This window comes from Sciurus vulgaris, assembly GCF_902686455.1.
Source record: "Sciurus vulgaris genome assembly, chromosome: 1".
NCBI lineage: Eukaryota > Metazoa > Chordata > Mammalia > Rodentia > Sciuridae > Sciurus > Sciurus vulgaris.
Window position 1 is genome coordinate 117,578,419 of NC_136461.1, and position 21,255 is coordinate 117,599,673.

The window sequence follows — 21,255 nt, forward strand, 5'->3', positions numbered from 1 at the left end:
TTACACACTAGGGCTTGGTCAAGACTTCTCCATGACTTCCAGCAGACAAAGGCCTCACTGTCACCCACAAAGACCCTGGGACCCCTCAAAGAACTATACAATGCCATAGTACCTATGACAATGACATGTAACGTGAAGTAAAAAACAACAAAAAAACCCACCAGGCTGGGGATGTAGCTCAGTTTGTATAGTGTTTGCCCAGCACCTGTGAGGCTCAGTTCAATTTCTAGCACCACAAAAGTGGGGGAAAGAGGGCTGAGAATATAGCTCAGTTGGTAAAGTGCTTGTCTTTTAAGCACAAGGCCCTGGGTTCAATTCCCAGCACTGGAAAAGTGGAAAGAAATGAAATGACCACACATTTGTTTTCCATTGTAAAAATTTATCAAAGAGATCATTTGAATTTTAGAGGTTTAGTTTAGTAAGGAAAAAGACTAAAAACAAAAAACAAAACAAAAACTGAAAACATTAAAACCACGTAAATCCATTTTCAATCTTCCAAGTAGAACCTAAATTAAATAAATCCTCTACTATTTTAGGTAAGAGACTCCTTTTCCTAAATCAGAAAAGTTGATTTCTAAGCTATACTCTTACCTCATTGCCTTCTAACCTAAGAACGAAACATCACTAATAGTGACTCTTCTTGAAGTTGGCAGGTGATATCCTGGCAGGCTGGATGCAGACTCTGAACCAAAGCAGAGTCTTAGATATGTAATGTGACCATACACTCCAGTATCCAATTAGGATACTTTTGAAAGTAAAAGGGATGCTGTTAATTACGTGAAGATAAAAAATGCTGGGCATGGTAGCACAGGTCTACACTCCCAGTTAGTCAGGAAGCTGAGGTAGGAGGACTGCTTGAGCCTAGGAGGACAACCTGGGCAATCCCCCAACCCATCTCCAAAATACAAGAGACATATGGCTACCTAGTGATAAGGCAATGTAGGAAACTACATTCCCCAGTATGCCCTGTCCTGGAAATCAAAAAGTTTGACTGGCACAAAGAATCCTGGGACCCGTGGTTAGCACCATTTAAAGTAAGCAGTCTCGGGCTGGAATCTGACATGAAGGTTTCCCACTTCCATGGGACACTTAACCAGATACAGGACACAAGAGCTGAGTTGAAATTTCAATGGGTATTAAGTCTGGGGTACAGTGTCTCTCCCCAACAGGTCTAGCTTCTGCAGATGTGAAGCTAGAAGAGGCAGGTGTTGGTCTGCGGCCCTGTTTCTCCTGGATGTTGCCTCTGTCTCCCCACAATTGCTAGTTTTTTGGGGGACTTTGGGCCAGGTGTTGTTCCCACTCAACTTCAACCAACTTGTACAGCTCCATGGTGGCCTGGGCATCTTCCACAGAGGAATGTCCACCTTTCCCGATCTAAACAGGGAGAAAGAGAAGAGAATGAGGCCACAAGAATAGTTTCTTTACTTCCTAGTGGATTCTGCCCCTTGCCCTGCCACTCCATGCTGTTTCTTCTACAGTTAGTAGGCTGCAAAGACACAACTCTGGAGGGTCCCTTCTCTTTATCTAATTTCAGGGATTCAACTCCCAGGAAATTCTTGCTACTGTCTACCTCTACAGAGGCATTACCTTCCATAGAACTTAGAGTAATATGGCAGCATGTGTATGCCATATTACTCTAAGTTCTATAGAGGAGACATACCAAAGATAGGTCTTCTACCTTCCCTAGTTCCTAACTGTTCTCTATATGACATATATCTACAGCCGCCTTCTGGGTGACCACCCCTCCTTGAATGCTGAGCATGTAAAATATCTTAGTAGTCCTTAGCTTCATGTTCTTTGTTTTTTTGGTACTGGGGACTGAACCCAGGGATGCTCTACCACTGAGCACACTGAGCAGCATCTCTAGCACTCCCCTTGCCTTTTTTTTTTTTTTTTTAAATTAGACAGGGTCTTGCTTAATTGCAGAAGCTGGCCTTGAACTTGTGTTCCTCTTCCCTCAGCCTCCCAGGGAAATGGGATTACACATGTGTGCCATCACACCCAGCTCCTTATTCTTTTAGACCACTACCTGTTTTCTTTCTTTTGTTTAGGGTTTTATAGCCACTTTGGACTTTTTTTCCTTTTCCAAAGTACCATCTGGAACATTCCATGAAGTAGGAATTATTATCCACAGGAATTACTGTCTCTATGTACAGATGGGAGAGACTACTGGGCCCCTTACCCCAAAGCTCTCTCTATCAGAGAAGCCATTTGGAGCTCTGCAGCCTGAGCAATTCTGTGGTCAGAGCCTGCAGTGCATCCAAGATATGTGTGAAGGGGTGGCGCCAAGGGAGAGGCTACCTGTATGTCCCGATGTAGCAGCTGCTTGGTGAGGCGCTTCAGAGACATGGTGGCATTCTCCGGGCAATTGGCTTTCCGGTTGAGGAGGGGTATTTGAGAGGTGTCTCGGGTGAGGGACTTGGGGTGAAAGTACTGCAGGGCTTTGAAGTCATTGTGGATGGCATGCCCCACCACAATCTTTCCCAAGATTATCTTCAAGATCTGGAATAGGAGTGAAAGGGGATGGGAAGAAAGAAGACTCAGCTGGAGTCCTATACCCAGGAAGTCCAACATGGCCACTGGTTCCTCTGGTTTCTTAGTTACATTCCCCAGACCTTTTTCTTTTCTATTTTGAGATGGGGTCTTGCTAAGTTGCCCATGTTGGCTCAAACTTGGGATCCTCCTGCCTCGGCCTCCCCAAATTGCTAAGATTACAGGCATGCACCACTGTGCACAACTCCCTCTGGTTTCTTTTTACTATGGCCCATCTGCCCCATCCTTGAAATGCTCTCTCCCACAGATTTTCTTTCTCCTGAAATACACATGAATGAGACCCATGAAACCACAGATGGGCTCCAGAGAGGTCACAGAAGCCCCCAGAGTAAAGGCAAACAGATAAGTATGGTTCCTTTGGGGAGAAGACAGTCTGGTTTCCATCACTCTCAAAGAACTACCTCTATAAAAGATTTAAGAATTGCCACGCACAGTGGTGCACCCCTATAATACTAACAACTTAGGAGGCTGAAGCAGGAAGATCACAAATTCCAGGTCAGCCTAGGCAATTTGGTGAGACCCCTGTCTCAAAATAAAAAAATAAAAAGGGATGGGGATGTAGCTAAGTGGTAAAGCATCCCTGGCTTCAAACAAACAAACAAAACCACCATCAACTACAGCTGCAGAGAAAACCTTACTTACACTAGTCTTGGAATCAAGTAACTTCTCACCATTTCAGGATCTTAAAGCACAAAGACACACTACCAACAATCAATGAATATGCTGTGGGCTCTGAAGGTCATTCCCAAAATGGGGTTCCAGACAGACTGTGAACAAAAGCAACAGTGCTGCGGGGCCTCCCAAGAAGATCCCCTCAAAGAAGCCACACTCAATGAACATATCTTAGTTTTATAACCCCAGCCTGGTCACCAGGGAAGTGCTTTATGATGAAAACCAGAGGCAGTCCAATTAACTGAGTATTTAGTACTCTTGGCAGCTTCCTGTTCACCACCTTTATTTCATATATACTTCAACATTAGCCCTCATTAAAGTTGAGACAATTTGTCGTCTAAGACCCATCTTCTCCCTCTCCAAAGCCTTTGCTCAGCTATGCCCCTGTGAAGAGGATGTCCTTCAACTCCTCCCAAGTCTTGCCTAATAACCGACTGCTTGACCTCTGATGAACCTCCTCCAACAACTCCTCTGGCATTTAAGGAATTATTGTAACAAAGCAGGGACCTAAAACTGCAAAATGGACCAAGGGCACCCTCTGGTGGACTCCCAAGCAGCTGAATCTGTTTTGTTTTTTTGGGGGGAGGGTGCAGGAGGGTGGGGGGGGGGAGTATGGGATAGGGATTGAACCCAGGGGCACTCAACCACTGAGCCACAACCCCAGCCCTATTGTGTATTTTATTTAGAGACAGGGTCTCACTGAGTTACTTAGTGCCTCCCAATTGCTGAGGCTGGCTCTGAACTCACTATCCTGTCTCAGCCTAAAAGCCACGGGGATCACAGGTGTGCGCCAGCACAAGTGAATCTTTCACTCTTTTTTTCCTTCACCTTTCCCAGCTCAGTCTCCTTTTTTGTTTCTTATTGTGCTCTCAAAATTCACCAAAGCACTAGAATGAATAGGTTGGCTGAATAAGTGAGATGAACCCTGTATACTGACTGCGTGTCTTTCATGCCTTTCAGCACAGGCCACCTGTCTCTTTTATACACGTAAGCTTTGACTCTTTTAACGGCTTTCTGCCCTCCCCTACCAACACTTTACACACTGTCCCAGGCTACTTTTTTTTTCTTTTCTTTTCGTGATACTGGGGATTGAACCCAAGGCTTCACTTATGCTAGGCAAACGCTCTACCACTATTGCCCAGGCTGGCTCAAACTTGGGATCCCTCTGCCTCAGTCGCCAGAATTAACTAGAATCAAAGGCATGTGTCACTGCATCCAGCTCCCAGGCTACTTTTTGCTTGGGAAGGCCTCTAGGCTTCTCTCAATCCTAGACTCCAATTCTATAAGGCATTCCCCAATAGCACTCTTTCCTGACCCTCATGCCTGCTGCTCTGCTCAGTTTCATCACCGGCTGTTACTTCTCTAAGCATACTCCAGTCACCAGGTCAATCCCACTGGATAACTAAAATAGGTCTTGATAGTGAAATCTGTTTTACTACCTAATCGTACATTACTTCCCACCCTCCTTACACCAATATGAGCTTTCTAAACCATCTGATACTTTTCTCTCTCTCTCCACAGTCCTTTAACATTTTCCTAGTGATAGTGTTTGCTGAAGATTTTGGACAGCCAGGTGTGGTGGCACACACCTGTTATCCCGGCTACTCAAGGAGGCTGAGCCAAGAGGATCACAAGTTCAAGGCCATACTGGGCAATTCACCGAGGACTTGTCTCAAAATAAAACACAAAAAGGGTTGGTGATGTAGATCAGTAGTACAGTACCCCCTGGGTTCATACCCCCAGTACCATGGGGAAAAAAACGTCTCAGACTCTCCCCACCCACCTCACTGTCACCATCAAGACCCATGCCTCTCACCTGGCTCCGAGCAATCTTAAAGGGTGTAGCATTCACCATGTGCTTCTTGCAGATTCCGCTCCATTTGGTTCGGTAGTCCACAATGTGGCAGGGGGGAAGGATGTACTCATCATAAAGCACATCTCCATCATAGTTGACAATGCTACATCGAGCCAAGGAACTAACATGCCCTTTGGGTCCTGTGCCCACCATCTCACAGTCAATTGCCACCATCTTCCCTGGCAATTTCTGGGATGCTCCAGAGCACTTATTTTCTAAGTTACTTCTGGTGGAATTCTGTGTGACATTGTTCTGAGGAGGGTTCTTCTTCTGGGGGGCCTTCTTCTGGGAGCGAGTTGGGTGGCTCTTAATCTTTGGAAGGGCACTCTGGAACTCCCCCAGCAAATCTACTTTAGCTGCAACAGAATTAGCCTTCTTTGAAGGGGCAGGGGTCAGCCAAGGCACTGCAGTTTTCTTATCCAGGGACAATCCTGACCCAGTGCTGGGTGCAGGTGTCTTCTTTCTTGAAAGGGGAGGGATCTTCCAAGTGCCATCCACTCTCACATTTTCCCCTTTCTTTGGAGGTTCTGAGTGCAACTTAGTCACCTTGCTAGGGGTCTGCTTCTTTTTATTGAGAAAGCCCTTTTGTTCCAAGAGCCGGCGCTTCTTAACAAACTTTCGATGCTTGGCATTCCCTTCTAATGCCTTTTTGGGTGGAGATCCCCCAAAATCCAGATTCAGGAGTATGGTAGACATGAGGGCAGTGGATGATGGGAGAGCAGTTGGGAAGAGTGGCTCATGGATAGGAAGAGGAGGAGGGACTCTCTCTCTGATGAATCACATTGTCCAACATGAGAAGGTCTGCAGAAAACCCTGGGGAAGAAAGTGATCCTGGTAGCTGCACCCATAGGCCTAGGGGAAGAAATGAGAGAAGACCAGTCTCTGTGAGATGTAAAAGAGGGAAGACATCAAAACAACTTATCAGAGGGGAAATGAAACTGTAACATGAAAGGAGTACTGGTGTGACCAGGAAGCCCCACAACTCACAACCCCACGGTTTTAGGAATGTCATTCACCTTTTTAGGTCTCCGTCTATTTGTGAAAACGAAGGACTGAGCTCAATGGTAGAGTGCAGTGCTTAGCATGACGGAAGGCCTGGGTTCCATCCCCAGCACTAACGAAAAAGAAGGACTCAAAGAGTCCATCGAGTTCGAAGCTTGAGGTCCGGGAAGCCAGAATAGGCGAGTTCTGTAATCCGACTAGAAAAACAATGTCTAATATGCTCAAGCGAGGAGTACAATACAAGAGTACGGCACAGGCGGCATCTGAGTCCTGGGCCCACGAACAGACACAAATTCAGGCACTTTTCTCCCTCGGATCTACTTGGGGGAAGGTAATCTCCACACGTATCTTACCCGAGTCCTCCAGGCAGAGACCTTCGACACCACAGGACAGAGGTGCTGGGTGGCAGGGAATTAACAATCGAGGTAGCCCACCTCAGTAAGCCCATTTTGACTGTCCTCCCGGTGGGGATCGTCCCCACAAACCCATATACCTACCTCCAAGATGGGCCCCACTAGGAACGGAAGCGTCCCGAGCCGGAGGCGGAAATCGGCGCGCGCCGACGAGCCCCAGGACGGCAGGCGCGCGGGTTGGAACGCGCTGGGGGACGGCGCGCGCGCGCCCGCAGCGCCCCCGCTTCCGGTAGCGAAGCCAGTGATTCCGAGTGTGTAAGGAGCGGCAGCGGCGGTGGCGGCGGGGGTGGTGTGGGTGGGGGCGGGGGCGGGATTCGCTCCCCGGCCCCTCTAGCCCCGTGGAGGTACAACTCGAAGGTAAGGATAAGCCGCTACAAGCCCGAACTGCAGCGCGCCGGGAAACCAAGGCCCCACTTCCGGGAGGGGAGGGCCTTGTACGGGAAAGGGCGGGACCTTGAGTTTCGCCCTCCCACTTCGTGAGCGTAGGGTGGCTGCAAGCGTCTGTGGCGTCACTGTGCTGTCACCCTGTCCTACGAGTCTCGGACGCGGACACAGCGCAGTGAGACGTCTTTACTCGTGACGTCGGCGGTAGGGCAGTGAACCTATTTTCAACTCCAGTATGGTTTCCTGGAAAAGCTGCGTCCAAGACCGAGTTCGAAACTCTTCCCGTTCGGCCTTCGGAGCTGAACCCAGCCCGGGTCCTGGGCCAGCGTGGTTCTGACCCTGGTTCCCACCTTACTGCGTGTTCTCGCCCACTGCGCCACCGACTGTATCCCGGAATGCCGGGTGTCTCCGCCCGGGGCCTCTCTCAGGAGGAGAGGAGGCAGCTAGCTGTGAACCTCACCCGTGTCCTGGCACTCTACCGTTCCATCCTGGATGCCTACATCATCGTGAGGCCACAGGGGTGTGGGCGGGGTGCGTCTGGTCGTGTGGTTGGCTAGGTGCCCACTACAGGGAGAAAATTCGGAGAATTAGCTTTTGATCTATGAGTTTGTCTTTGTACAAGAAAAGCTTAAAATTGGAGTGATTCAGTGCTGGGGTTGTAGCTTAGTGGTGGAGCGCTTTCCTAGCACGTGTGAGGCACTGGTTGCATCCTCAGCAGCACATAAAAATTTAAAAAGTAAAGGTATTGTGTCCATTTACAAATTAAAAAAAAAAAAACTGGAGTGATTCCCCCCTTTTTCCTAATACTTAAGGTTTTTTTAATAACCTTTTCAAAATCCAAGGCAATAAAATACATGGACAGGGCTGGGGAGATAGCTCAGTCGGTAGAGTGCTTGCACTGCAAGCACAAGTCCCTGAGTTTGATCCCCAGAACCGCCAAAAAAAAAATAAAAATAAAATACATGGACATTTGAGCAGTGCCGCAGGTGCGTTGAACTCTCCTAGAAATATAAGAGGTGTTCCAAGAACACATGGGTTCATTCATTCACGCTTTGAATAAATTCCTTGTTTTATGGACAGTTCAACTTGGGTTTCAGATAGACTAGGACTAGAATCTTCCCTCCTCTACTATGTTAACCTTAGGCTTTTCTTCTTCTCCTCCTCCTCTTTTTTACTCTTACCCCCAGTTTAAACCATAAAGTGGATCTGTATCTGAAGGATCATTGTGAAGAATAAATGAGATCATATGTAAACAGCACTAGCATCCATTGAATTATGGAGACCCCAGATCCAAAAGCCAGCCTTTATTCAGCTCGTTACTTGATTCACAATCTAATCCTTCAAGTTCTCTACCTTCAGAATAGACTCTAAATTCCTTCTTTCCATATCCATTTCTATCATCCTGAAAGCCACCATCTCTCCCCTGAACTACTTCTTCACATCTCTCTGTATTTACTTCTGCTCCTCCATAACCAACTCTTCACTGAAGCAGCCAGATTTCTCTTTCAAATGTAAATTGTATCATGACATTTCTTGCTTCCTAGGTCCTTTGATGAAATAATTTTATTATCTATGAAGCCATATATGGCTGGGGTTAGTGGTGCACATCTGTAATCCCAGCATCTTGGGAGGCTGAGGCAGGCGAACCATGAGTTCAACTTAGCAAGGTCTTGAGCAACTTGGCGAGACTCTGTCTCAAAGTAAAATATAAAAAGGATTGGGGGGGATGTGGTTCAGTGTTTAGTGCCCCTGGGTTCAATCCCTGGTACCAAAAAAAAAAAAAAAAAAAAAAAGCCATATATGATCTGGCCTATTGCCTCTTCAACCTCATCAGTTTTTCATTCTCTTCTTACATTCACTCTGTTGTACTGCAAATTGGCCTGGTTTCTGTTCCACAAAGGCATCTGGGCCTTTGCAGTTTGCAGTTATTGATCTGCCTGGAATGTTCTTCCTCCACAGAAAGGCAATAGAGCAGACTGGTTAAGATCAAGAACTCAAGAGTAAAATTGGTTTTAAGTCCCAGCTCTGCTATTTACTAGCTTTAAAAAATATATGTTATATATACATATGTATATATATATATATATATATATATATTTTAGTTGTCAATGAATCTTATATTTATATATATATATATATGTGGTGCAGAGGATTAAACCCAGGGTCTCACACATGGCAGACTAGTGCTCTACCACTTAGCCACAACTCCAGCCCACAACTTACTAGCTTTCTGATTTGGGCTAATTATTTAATTGCTGTACATCAGTTTCCACATCTGTAGAATGGGGGTTAAAATAGCATCTACCTTAAGCCCAGAAGTGGCCCACACCTATAATACTCATGAGAGACTGAGGCAGGAGGATTCCAAGTTCAAGGTCAGCCTCAGCAACTTAGTGAGGTCTTAAAGAAATTTAGCGAGACCCTGTCTCAAGATAAAAGGTGGGGAGGGCTGAGATTGTAGCACCATTGGGTTCAATCCCCAGTATCAAAAAGGAAAAACAACAACAACAAAAAAAACTATCTCATGGAGTCAATTTTCCCTTTTTAAAAAAGGTTTTGTTTTTGTTTTTTTCTTTTGGCACTGGAGAGTGCTTTGCCACTATGCTACACCCCCAGTCCTTTTTACTTTTTATTTTGAGAGAGTTCAAGTTGCTGAGGCTGGCCTTGAACTTGCAATCCTTCTGTCTCAGCCTCCCACATTGCTAGAATTACAGGTGTTTGCTGCTGCGCCCAGGTCAACCACTTGGGAGTTGGGGAGACTGGAGCAGGCTTGAGAAAAGAGCTGATTCCAAAGAGTAGGAGGTATTTGCTGGTTGTAGCCAGTGGCTATATGAAGCAGCCTGTGCTTTACTATTGTATTTTCTGAGCTTAGATTAGGAACTTGGTACATGACCCAAAGCCCCAGAATTAATTACTTAATTTTGTGGTAACTAGGGATTGAACCCAAGTGTACTCTACCATCTTTTAAAATGAAACAAGTTATTTTTTCCATTTTTAAATTGATGCATTATGGTTGTACATAATGGTGAGATTTGTGATTATAGTACTCTACCATCGAGTTACATCCCCAGCCCTTTTTTAAATTTTGAGGCAGGGTCTCACTAAGCTGCTGAGGCTGGCCCCAAACTTGTGATTCTCCTGCCTCAGCCACCCAAGTTACTGGGATTGTAGGCGTGAGCCAGCACTCCCACTTAGCCCTAGAATTTATGGTGAATAAATCAATGAGCAAAAATACACAAATGTTCAGCATATACAACAACAGATTATTGCTGGGGAGAGGAGAGCAGGGGACAATGGGAATGATAGCAGTGTACTATCTTGCTTACTGCTTTTTCCCTTTTCCTGCAGGAATTTTTCACAGACAACCTATGGGGCACAATCCCTTGCTCATGGCAGGAAGCACTGGATGGATTGAACCCACCACAGCTGGCCACACTGCTACTGGGGAGGCCTGGGGAAGGGGAGGTGGTCAGGTATGGGCTAAAGGGGTCCTGTGCTGGAGAACCCAAGGTACTGGGTCCAGAAACAGGCTATTGCTCAGAGAGTCTCAAAAGCTCTTCCTGGGTCCCTGGGTTGTAAACTGCTGCCCTGGGAATGTGATAGGGTGATTCACTGGTGACCTGGGCTGGACTGTCTCAGGTACAGGTCGGTTTGGCCACTCACCCTGCTGGCCCTGAAGTCCACAGCATATGCCCTGGCCTTTACCCGGACGCCTGGCTTTCAAACCCCTTCAGAGTTCCTGGAGAACCCCAGCCAGAGCTCCCGACTGACAGCCCCCTTCCGGAAACATGTCAGGCCCAAGAAACAGCATGAGATCCGAAGACTGGGAGAGGTGAGATGGCTATAATATAGATGGTATTTGGGAACCCAGGTACTTCATAAATCCCTGGGTTACAAAAGTGTGTGCCCTTTATCTCACATGCAGCACTGGAAGTCCTAGAAGTTCCCTTCCTCAGCAGATATAATCTTTATCTCCATGCTGGGTGGGGTTTTTCTCCATCCTTTTGCTGGACTGGTTGACAGGCTATAACTGAATCACTCTTATTCCCAGTTTTCACAACTCCACAGTCTGTTTTTGGCTTTACCACAGGGTTCTTGTTCTGTGGAGGAGATTGAGTCACTGACCTGAAGGGCAAGCAAAATGGCCAGAACCTGGGATGGGAACCACCCTCATCTTTTACTGTTTTCCATCTCTCATATCTTTCATGGCACCCTGTATCCATCTTCCATTTCTATCTTTGACTCCTCTACCCTCATACCCAAACACTCTACCCTGGTGTTTGCTCTGGGAGTCAAGAGCCAATGGCCAGGAGACCTTTGTTCCCTCCTTTTTCAGTTGGTAAAGAAGCTGAGTGATCTCACAGGATGCACCCAGGTTGTGGACGTGGGTTCAGGCCAGGTGAGACAAATGAATCATGAGGACAGAACATCTAAAAGGCAGGTAATCAGACCTCAGCCTAGGCGATGAGAAACTGTACACCAGGCAGGGCAGAATCTAAGCCTTCTGTGGGGCCTGGAATATGGGTGTCCAGACCACTGAGGATAACAGTGGATAGGCATTGAACAAGGCTGTCTCTGTCCTCCCCCTTTCATGACTTCAGGGCCACCTCTCCCGCTTCATGTCTCTGGGGCTGGGACTGATGGTGAAGAGCATTGAAGGGGATCAGAGACTGGTGGAAAGAGCCCAGCGCCTGGACCAGGAACTCCTTCAGTCTCTAGAAAAAGAGGAGAAGAGGAACCCACAGGTAGATTACCCCTTACTGCAGCCTGGACTGCAGGAGTAGAGTAGAGTCGGCTTGGCTAGAATTGGGCATGGAGATTGAATCCCCAGTTTAAGTTTCTAGGCTTGAGGTGATAATGTCTCTATTTCTGCTTTCTTTTTCCCTTCCCCAAAGCCTCCCCACATCTCAAAGGCACTTTATAATTACAAAGTGCTTTCCATACTGGTTGTGATAGCACATGCCTATAACCTCAGCAACTTGGGAGGCTGAAGCAGTAGGGTTGGAAGTTAGGGGCAAACCTCAGCAACTTAGGGAGGATTTAAGCAACTTCAAGACATTGTCTCTTGAAAAATAAAAAAGGGGCTTGGGTTTTGGCTCAGTGGTAGAGCATTTGCCTAGCAAGTGCAAGGCACTGGGTTCGATCCTCAGCACCACATAAGAATAAATAAAATAAAGGTTTTGTGCCCAGCTACAACTAAAATATAAATATATATGTATATTTAAAAAAATAAATAAAAAGGGCTAAGAATGTAGCTCAGTAGTAAAGTACCTAGTTTCAATCCCCAGTACAAAAAAAATAAAAAGAGCGAGGGCTGTAACTCAGTGGTAAAGCATCTCTGGAATCAATTCCTAGTACCCAAAACAACAAAATACTTTCCACACCAATATGTTCTTCTCACAACAGCCTATTATGTGGCCAGTCAGTTATTACTACTTTTGTGGTGCTGGGAATCAAACCCGGGTCTTGTTTATGCCAGGCAAGCACTCGACCACTGAGCTACATCCCCAGTCCTATCAGATACTAAACCCATTATCAGTTAGAGCTGGGTACGGTGGCACATTCAGGAACCTGAGGCAGGAGTATCATAAGTTCAAGGCCAGCCTGAGCAACTTAAGACCCTATCTCAATATAAATAAAAGGGCTGGGGATGCAGTTCAGTGTCTACACTGGTGCCCCTCAGTTCACTCACCAGTCCTGCGAAACAAAAACTGAGGAGGCTAAGGGTCTATCTGAGTAGTAGAGTCCTGGTCTAGCATGTACAAGGCTCTGGGTTTGATTGTTAGCACAGCCAAATAAGAAGAAAGAAAAACTGAGTCTGAGATGAATATTTACAAAATTAATAATCCTGTCTCTTGATTCATGGTCCAGCCCTCTCCTGTGGCCCAGCTTCTTTCCCACATTCCTCCTAGGGAAGTAACAATGGAGCACATCTCTTCCTGTGGCCTGAAGTGGTCTGGGGACAAGAAAGTTTCCATCTGGCTTTGTCCTGTCTTGCCTCCACAGGTGGCCCAAACCGGCCCTCGCCACTCTCCCTACCATGTGGTTCAGTGGGTGGACCCCACAGCCCTGTGTGAGGAGCTTCTGCTTCCACTGGACAACTCACAGCATGGCACCGCCCGCTTACTGCTGACAGGACTCCATGCCTGTGGGGATCTGAGTGTGGCCTTGCTGAGACACTTCTGCTGCTGCCCTCAGGTGGTGGCCCTGGCCTCAGTGGGCTGCTGCTATATGAAGCTTAGCGATCCTGGAGGCTACCCACTGAGTCAGTGGGTGGCTGGGCTGCCTGGCTATGAACTGCCCTACAGGCTCCGGGAGGGGGCCTGCCATGCCCTGGAGGAATATGCTGAGCGGCTACACAAAGCTGGCCCTGGCCTCCGAACCCACTGCTACCGAGCAGCACTGGAGATGGTCATCCGACATGCCCGGCCTGAGCTCCGTCGGCCTGGGGTGCAGGGAATCCCCAGGGTCCATGAGCTCAAGATCGAAGAGTGAGGTTGCGGTGCGGGGCTGGGGGGTCACTAACTAGAGACCTGATTCCCAACTGATCCCCATTTGTCAGCACATACAAAGAAAATATCTGCCCAGAGGAGTGATGTTCAGTTTTCTGACTGGGGCAACTTCTCCAAATTTCTTTGAAAGAAGTTGTTCATTTGCTGGGTGCAGTGGCACACCCCTATAACCCCGGCTCCTCAGGAGGTTCAGGCAAGAGGATCACAAATTCAAGGCCAGCCTGGAAAATTTAGCAAGACTATGTCTTAAAATGAAAAGTCAAAAGGGTGGGGTATATAGCTCAGTGGTAGAGCACCCCTGGCTTCAATCCCCATTACCACCCAAAATGAAAGGAAAAAAAAAAATAATAATTTTTTTTGGTACTGGAGATTGAACCCAGGAGTGTTCAACCACTGAGCCAGCTCTTTTTATTTTTTATTTAGAGACAGGGCCTCACCAAGTTGCTTATGGCCTCCATAAGTTGCTGAGGCTGGTTTTGAACTCATGATCCTCCTGCCTCAGCCTCCCAAGGAGCTGGGATTATAGGTATGCACCACCACACTTAGTTCATAAAATTTGTTTTGCAGCACTGGTAATTGAACCCAGGGCTTTACTAGGCAAACACCACCAAGCTATACTCTAGTCAAATGTAAAGTTGTATTTTTTTTTTTTTTTGGTGGTACAAGTGATTGAATCCAGGGCCTCACTGGTAGTGGCAGGTGCCATTGTGCTACATTTCCAGCCCTTTAAATTTTTTTAAAATTGAAAAATAATAAAAACTTAAATTTTGAGACAGCATCTCACTAAATTGTCAAGGCTGGCTTTGAACTTGTGATCTTCCTGCCTCAGTCTTTTGAATGTCCAGATTACATGTGTGCACAGCTGGGGCCAACTTTCATTATTTTTTAAATGCTAAAAATATGGCTAATTTGGACAAAACTGGCTAAATAAGTTTTTGGATCAATTTGCTATTAGATCAGTTCACAGCCAGAGAAACATTTAAAAATATATATTAAGGCTGAGGATGTAGCTCAGTGGTAGGGCACCTGCCTAGTACGTGTGAGGCCCTGGGTTCAATCCCTAGTACCACCAAAAAAAAAAAAGAAAGAAAGAAAAACAAAAAATCTACACCTATTAGGTCAGGCACTATGGTGAATGCCTTTAGTTCCAGCCACTCAAGAGGCTAAGGCAGGAGGATCTCTCGAGTCTGACTTTAGAGCCAGCCTGAGCAATTTAGTAAGACCTCACCTCTTAAAAAAAAAAAAAAAAAATAAGGCTGGATATGGTGGCTCACACTTGTAATCCTAGCAACTTGAGAGGCTGAGACAGGAGGATCACAAGTTCCAGGCCAGCCTGGACAAGTTAGCAAGACCGTGTCTCAAAATACAAAGGGGCTGAGGATTGAAGCTCAGTGGTAAGGCATCCCTGGGTTCAATCCTCCCCAGCACTGCCCCTATCCGCCCCCCCAAAAAAAATACAATTTAAAAATGCATATTAAGGTAGCAAAGTTGGAATCAAATTAGGGACAGGTGTCAGTCATGGTAGTGCACATCTGTAATCCCAGCTGCTTGGGAGACTGAGGCACAAGGATTGGGAGTTCAAAGCCAGCCTTAGCAAAAAGCAAGGCACTAAGCAACTCAGTGAGGCCCTGTCTCTAAATAAAATATAAAACAGGGCTGGAAATGTGGCACAGTGATCAAGTGTCCCTGAGTTCAATCCCTGATACCCACCCCCCGAAAAAAAAAAAAATCAGGGACAGGAAAAGTTTAAGTGGGAAGTGAAGGTTCCTAAAACCAAACTAAGTGCTGTTTTGGGCTGATTCCACAGATATGTGCAGCGGGGGTTAGAGCGAGTGGGGCTGGATCCCCAGCTACCGCTCAATCTGACTGCACTTCGGGCACACCAGGCCCAGGAGAACCGCGTGGTGGCCTTCTTCAGTCTGGCACTCCTTCTGGCCCCACTGGTAGAGACATTGATTCTGCTGGACCGGCTGCTCTACCTTCAGGAGCAGGGTGAGGGGCTGGAGTTCTGGGGTTGGTCCTTCTAGTCCCAGGCTCCTGGATCATCACTGGTGGGATGGGGTGGGGTGGGGTGGAGTTGTTAAAAGAATGGAAATTCCTACCAAATGAGCCTCCGGTGGTACCTTCCTGGAACAAATTTTAAGCAAGAATCCCAGCACTGAGAATTTAAAAACAGGGTCTGTTTGCCCTTAGGGAAAAGGGGATGGATAAGGATTTGGCACATGTCTCGAGGCTTTTGATTAGCCCTGCCTTTCTTCTAGGCTTCCATGCTGAGATCCTGCCCATCTTCCGTCCTGAACTCTCTCCTAGAAACCTGGTTCTGGTGGCCACCAAGATGCCCCTGGGTCAGGCTTTCTCTGCTCTGGAGACTGAAGACAGCTGACATACCACAAGGAAGACCACTTCTGTAACCACAAGGGTGCCAGTGTGGCAGAGTATCTCCTCACCAGAGTACCAGCATCCTGCATCCTCCCTGGGATCCTAGCTCTCTACCAATTTCTATTTCATATTCTCTCTCCCTCCATGTGTTATGTAATGTTGTGTGAAGTTCTATTTTTAATTTATTAAAAACTGGGCTTGGGAGGTGGCTCAGTGGCAGAGCACTTGCCTAGTATGTGGAAGGCCCTGGGAATTATCCCTGGCACTGCAAAAAATAAGTAAATGATAACATTTAAAAAAACAACAATAAAAAAACCTGGAAGACTTTACTTCCATCCTTTTGGAGGTGGGGGGTGATACTGGGGATTGAACATGGGCACTTGGCAACTGAGCTACATTCCCCAACCCTTCCTTTTATTTTAAGACAGGATTTCACTGAATTGGCCAAGCTGGCCTCAAAATTGCCACCATCCTGCTGCAGCTTCCAAAGTCACTAAAATTACAGGTGTGTGCTATGGTGTTCAGCTTTTCTATTTTTATAAAGAACATACGTGCCCTCTGTAGCAGGTGGCCTGGGTAGCATCGTCTGTTGCTCAGCTTTTGTTGCTCAGAGATCTCCTTTGTTGAAATCTTTCTCTTCTTTTGGTTTCCACTCTAGAGTATGCAGGCCCTGTCCTCTGGGAGGGCTTCCTTCAGATTGGCTACCTTTTAGCCATGTTCCATGCCAAAATGAGGACAGAGGCTCCTTCCTGGAGGCCCTGGATGTGGCTTATGGGCTAGGGTACCACTCTAACACAGACAGCAGCTGCATGTCAGAAGACTAATGGCACTTTATTGGTGTCTGAGAATAGTGCCTTGGCCTTCAAGGCTAAGATAAAAGCAGGAGAAGCTGCTTTCCCTAGACTCAATACCAATAGACTTTCTTGTGTTTCCGGGTCTCCTGGATCCCCATTGCCTCCATCGCCTCTTCCTCCAGTGTCTTTAGACGAGGCACGTAAGTTCTTTCTAGAGCATCTTCCACTGATGTGTCTTTGGGGCCATCTGTTGAGTCAGAGGAAAGGAAATGGGGGGTGGGGGTTGCCAACTTGTCTAAACATCCTTTACTCTCATTCCTACTGCCCCCATCCTCTCCTTGCCCCTCACCCAGTCTCACCAATCCATGTTTCAGGAACAATGCCATCACTTCTGGGAAACTCAGGTTTGGGGATAATTCTTCCTGATCTTGTGGAGACCCGTACCCGCTCTCCTGCCTCAGTAAATCTCCACTCAATTTCAGTTGGTTTCCTGGTAAATAGAAAAAATGAGTGTGGCCTAGAAGCCAGGTTCTCTGGCCACACTCTAACCCAAAAGTGGAGTCAGTGGTTGAAAACACAAAGGCTTTCACTCTGTTTCTCTATCTCTATTGGGGTCACCCACAGGGAACTGTGGCTAGGTGATGGACCCCTTAACATCTAGAGCATCCAACCTACCATTCCCTTTGGATAAATGGGCTACCCATCCCTAGCTATGGTCAACACCTTCATGGACTTGAAGGTAAGGAGTTATCTAACCAGAGACCATGTGCTTGCCTGTCCACAGGATCCACAAGTTTGACCTGGTGGTGGAGCAAAGGGGCTTCACTAGGGATCATGGTTCCCCGAGAATCCTTCGTCTTGCCAATGTAGCGGAAATGCTGTCCAAGAGAGGGGTAGCTGTGTCAGGAAGCACGGAGTGTCAAAGGGACTTACCCACTGCTGCTCAGCATATTTAGCCCACACTAAAAAGTAAAAGGTTCAGTTTCACACCTATTCCCTCAGCCAATCTCTTCACCCTGTGCTGCTCTTAATGAAGAGGGACAGATGGGACAGACTTCCTGAGTGTCCTCATCCTCTCTACTTACTGTGTTCAGTCCCTCTAGGACTACCCAATTTCGCTGCCGGATAACTTGAACCACTCTGCCTTGCTTCCCAGCATCCTTGCCTTCTAGGATCTCCACCTGTGGGAAGGCATGAGGATCAGGGAGAGGGATCCTTGCCCAGGAGCTTCCCCATCACTCTTTCCCCTGTCTGAGGCGCTTACCATGTCCCCACAGAACAGATGCCAGTCTTCATCAGAGATGGGTTCCACAACCACAGGGCGCCTCCTGGTCCATGGGGGGTTCTTCCTCTTGTCTGCCAGGGAGCCTGGGCGGCTCATCCCATAGCGGTAGTGAGGGGGCAGAGTGACCTTGGACGCCAAGGCCAGCAGTACAGACAGACGCATAGCTAGAAGCTGTAAGAAATCCCCTTGCCAGTGAAAGACTCAGAAACTTTGTTAGCTCTGGGAAGGGGATAAAAGAGAACAGAGAAGCAAGGAAAGGAACATCTTTAAAGCACTAAATTGCTCATTATATCTCATCTCATTGAATTCTCACAAGATGATACTTATCTTCACTTTACAAATAAGAACAGAGATTAACTTGCCAGTGGTCACAAAGCTAAAGTGTGAGGAAATCATTCAAACCCACACACATCTGACTTTGAAGTTAAAAATAAAAAATTCACTGAGGCCAAGGACCCTGATATCTACCTCACTTCTATGTCCAGCAGATACAAGTAGAGCTTGGCACATAGTAGGTACACAAAAGAATTATTAAGTAAAATACATGACACACAAGATAGGAAGAAAATAGGTAATGGAATAAATTATTGGCACAAGGTTCAAAGATAGGCAGTTATAAGACAATGAACAAAGAGGTAGCAGAGAGAAAAATTGGAGCAAAAAATGTCCCTATCCCACTTCCGTGTCTATCCTCAAGACAGGAAATAACTACTCCCCAAGATGACTTCTTTTCTAAGGGAAAAAGACCCACCATGGGGTTTCCATTGCACATTCTGGATATATTTTGCAAGCTAGTGGGGTCTAGACTCTTTTAAGGTTGGTGGGGCACAAATTTCCCAATTAAGTATGTTATAAGCCTTCCAAGTTTGGGTGGTGGACTAAATTAGTGGGTTAGTAAAAGAACTGGCAAAAATAATAGGGGGTAGTCAGGCACAGTTGTGTATGCTATAATCCCAGCAACTCCAGAAGCTGAGGCTGGAAGATCCCAAGTACAAGGACAGCCTCAGCAATTCAGTAAGCTCTAAGCAACTTGGCGAAACCTGTCTCAAAATTAAAAAAGTAAAAAGAGCCGAGGTTGTAGCTCAGTGGTAAAGGATCCCTGAGTTCAATTCCAATACCAAAATGAAAAAAATAAAATAAGGGCTGGGGATGTAGCTCAGTGGTAGAGTACATACTTAGCTTGTATAAGGTCCTGGATTTAATCCCCAGTCCTGCAAAAAATCAGTCAAACTCTTTAGTTTACTGACCACTAGCTATTTCTATGTACCATGCTAGGTGCTTTGCTGTATCATCATTTAAACATAAGGAGAAGTGATAAAGAAGTTACATTAATCTTGTCTTGTAGATAAGGATGAACCTATCTTCCAAATATTAATAAAATGCACTATAATGGCATAAAGAGCCCTGGACTGGGGAATCAGACTCCTTAATGTCATCTGGGTTCCAGAGTCTGCTCTGTTCTTTTGCTGTGATCCTAGACAAACTTCTGAGCCTGTTTCACCATCCATAAAAATTTACAAGGCTCTTGGTGTCATTTATTTTTAATATTTTAACAAAGCAAGGTGCAGGATAATGTGACTAGTATCCCTTTTGGATAAATTAATCGTTCACATATAATATATATAATACATATTACACATATATAATACATTATATTACATACATAATACATGTAAGTATACTTATGTAATATATATTCTGCTGTGGGCATAAATATTTATGGGAAAGAAAGAAACTAAAGAACTGGTTTTGGGGAAGAACTATTTGAGAGGGCTGTTAATTTCCACTTTGTTCCTTTCCATAACATTTACATTTTCTAACCGTGTGCATTTTTAAAAAAAATCAACTAGCTTAAATGAAGAGTGAAATATTTGTTGTTTTTTTCTTTATATATCTTGGTATGAGGGTGTAACTCAGTGGTAGAGTGCGTGCCTAGCATGTGTGAAGCTCTGGGTTCAATCCCCAGCAACACACACACACACAAAGTACATACATCTCAGTAAGAAAATCTTTTAAAAGGCCCAATGTTATTATAAATTAATGCCAGGTGAATTAAGGGCCCAAGTATTCCTATTCGGACTCAATAAATGATGACAAAGCACTACTATGGGACAAGCCTAATGCTGGGAATTTCAATATTCCTCATACTTGGTCTTCACATTGCCCAGGGAAAGAGACTGTCAGGTCCAAGTACCATATGTCCCTTTTATAGACAAGGAAATCAAAGCCCTGCGAGCTGGAATGGTTTGCCCTAGTTCATACAGCTTAACAGGAGCAGGGTCAATCATAAAACTCAAGTCACTTGCATGGAGGGCTGCACCGAATTCCTTAACTCATTTTGTTCCGTAGCTCCAGACGTGGGAAACGTATAAAAACTTATATGCAACATATAATAAAATCATATAACATATAATGATATCAGGAAGAATATACAATTATAATATTAATTGACATAACATATAAGCTCTAGATTGTGATTTCCAACCTATTTTAATACCTCTGTGTCAATTTCGTTGAAATATTCGCAGAACTGGAAACCTGGAACTTAATGGGTTAAGCCGGTCATTCTAATTCTGAGGCTCTGGGAGATCCCCGGAGCTGGCCCAGCACAGCAGCTAGCACGCCCCTTAGACCTTTCCCTTCTGTTCCCTCCACAATCTGTAGAAGTTGGTGCCCCTTCCGCAGAGGGGCTTTCAATGCGTGCTCTAGATGCACAGTGTAAGCTCGTGGGGCTGAACGTTTGATTGCCTCTCAGGTCACGACTTCCCCGCCAGCCTCATCCCCGGTGCGGACCCGGACCCTACAAATTATCAGGCCCCAGCACTCTTCAGCACCCGCCCGCTCCAAGCTTTCAGTGCAAAAAAACCTCGGGGGTGACTATGCCACAGCCAGGGAAAAGGAAAACCCTTCCCGCACCTGCCTCCCGATGAACTGTAACACGTCTAGGCTAAACGGCGGTCACCTCCCTTCCTACTGCACCGCTGAGCCTCCGCAGATCACCTCTGCACATGGGGCCTCGGCCCCGCTGGTCCTCGCCTAACGGACTTTTGGGAATTGTAGTCTAATTGCAGAACGGAAGCTCAGTAAAGAATCCAGCCTCTCAACACGAGGGGAGCTGTAGTCCGTCGCAGCAAAATAAGGCGGAAACAGGAAGCTTGACCGAGGATAGGAAATTAAGAGGGTCAGAACACCATGAAGCATGTCGGGAATTGAAGGCGAAGAGTGATAGGATGACGCGACTGTTACATTCCTGCGCATGCTCAGTGTGGAAGCCGCTGGGAATTGTAGTTTCTCGAGAGGATGGCTCCATTTTCTAGGTGGTTGTGGCTTCCTGTTCAAAGCATAACTTTTTTTTTTTTTTTTCCTGGCGAGACTAATCATTTCTGCCCCCACCCTTCTCTTCTGA

At 46.2% G+C, this 21,255-nt stretch overlaps 3 protein-coding genes across 8 annotated transcripts; 1 reads left to right on the top strand and 2 right to left on the bottom strand.

The window, feature by feature from the left end:
• Nucleotides 1-369: 369 nt before the first annotated feature.
• ISG20L2 (interferon stimulated exonuclease gene 20 like 2) lies at nucleotides 370-6,735 on the bottom strand. 4 transcript variants are annotated; one of them, XM_079100528.1, is made up of 5 exons: nucleotides 6,436-6,563; nucleotides 6,097-6,194; nucleotides 5,042-5,932; nucleotides 2,302-2,502; nucleotides 370-1,374 (listed from the first exon to the last, which is right to left on the bottom strand). In XM_079100528.1, exons 3-5 carry the CDS (start codon nucleotides 5,774-5,776, stop codon nucleotides 1,261-1,263), a joined length of 1,050 nt encoding a protein of 349 aa, XP_078956654.1. In that variant the 5' UTR covers nucleotides 5,777-5,932; nucleotides 6,097-6,194; nucleotides 6,436-6,563; the 3' UTR covers nucleotides 370-1,260. The 4 variants fall into 4 exon arrangements, with proteins under 4 accessions (XP_078956654.1, XP_078956652.1, XP_078956655.1 ...); XM_079100526.1 differs by lacking the exons at nucleotides 6,097-6,194; nucleotides 6,436-6,563 and adding an exon at nucleotides 6,580-6,735; XM_079100529.1 differs by lacking the exon at nucleotides 6,097-6,194 and having other exon boundaries at nucleotides 6,436-6,573.
• A 174-nt stretch (nucleotides 6,736-6,909) lies between these two features.
• On the top strand, nucleotides 6,910-16,094 carry METTL25B (methyltransferase like 25B). 2 transcript variants are annotated; one of them, XM_079100497.1, is made up of 8 exons: nucleotides 6,910-7,385; nucleotides 10,228-10,352; nucleotides 10,519-10,711; nucleotides 11,216-11,278; nucleotides 11,481-11,624; nucleotides 12,886-13,370; nucleotides 15,199-15,383; nucleotides 15,653-16,094. In XM_079100497.1, the coding sequence occupies exons 1-8, from the start codon at nucleotides 7,275-7,277 to the stop codon at nucleotides 15,772-15,774; spliced, it is 1,428 nt and encodes a 475-aa protein (XP_078956623.1). In that variant the 5' UTR covers nucleotides 6,910-7,274; the 3' UTR covers nucleotides 15,775-16,094. The 2 variants fall into 2 exon arrangements, with proteins under 2 accessions (XP_078956623.1, XP_078956624.1); XM_079100498.1 differs by lacking the exon at nucleotides 12,886-13,370 and having other exon boundaries at nucleotides 6,911-7,385.
• Nucleotides 16,095-16,580: 486 nt separating this feature from the next.
• MRPL24 (mitochondrial ribosomal protein L24) lies at nucleotides 16,581-20,905 on the bottom strand. Of its 2 annotated transcripts, XM_079100561.1 has the most exons (6): nucleotides 20,766-20,905; nucleotides 17,829-18,020; nucleotides 17,650-17,745; nucleotides 17,339-17,442; nucleotides 16,924-17,054; nucleotides 16,581-16,811 (listed from the first exon to the last, which is right to left on the bottom strand). In XM_079100561.1, the coding sequence occupies exons 2-6, from the start codon at nucleotides 18,009-18,011 to the stop codon at nucleotides 16,675-16,677; spliced, it is 651 nt and encodes a 216-aa protein (XP_078956687.1). In that variant the 5' UTR covers nucleotides 18,012-18,020; nucleotides 20,766-20,905; the 3' UTR covers nucleotides 16,581-16,674. The 2 variants fall into 2 exon arrangements, with proteins under 2 accessions (XP_078956687.1, XP_078956686.1); XM_079100560.1 differs by lacking the exon at nucleotides 20,766-20,905 and having other exon boundaries at nucleotides 17,829-18,068.
• Between the last annotated feature and the right edge of the window lie 350 nt (nucleotides 20,906-21,255).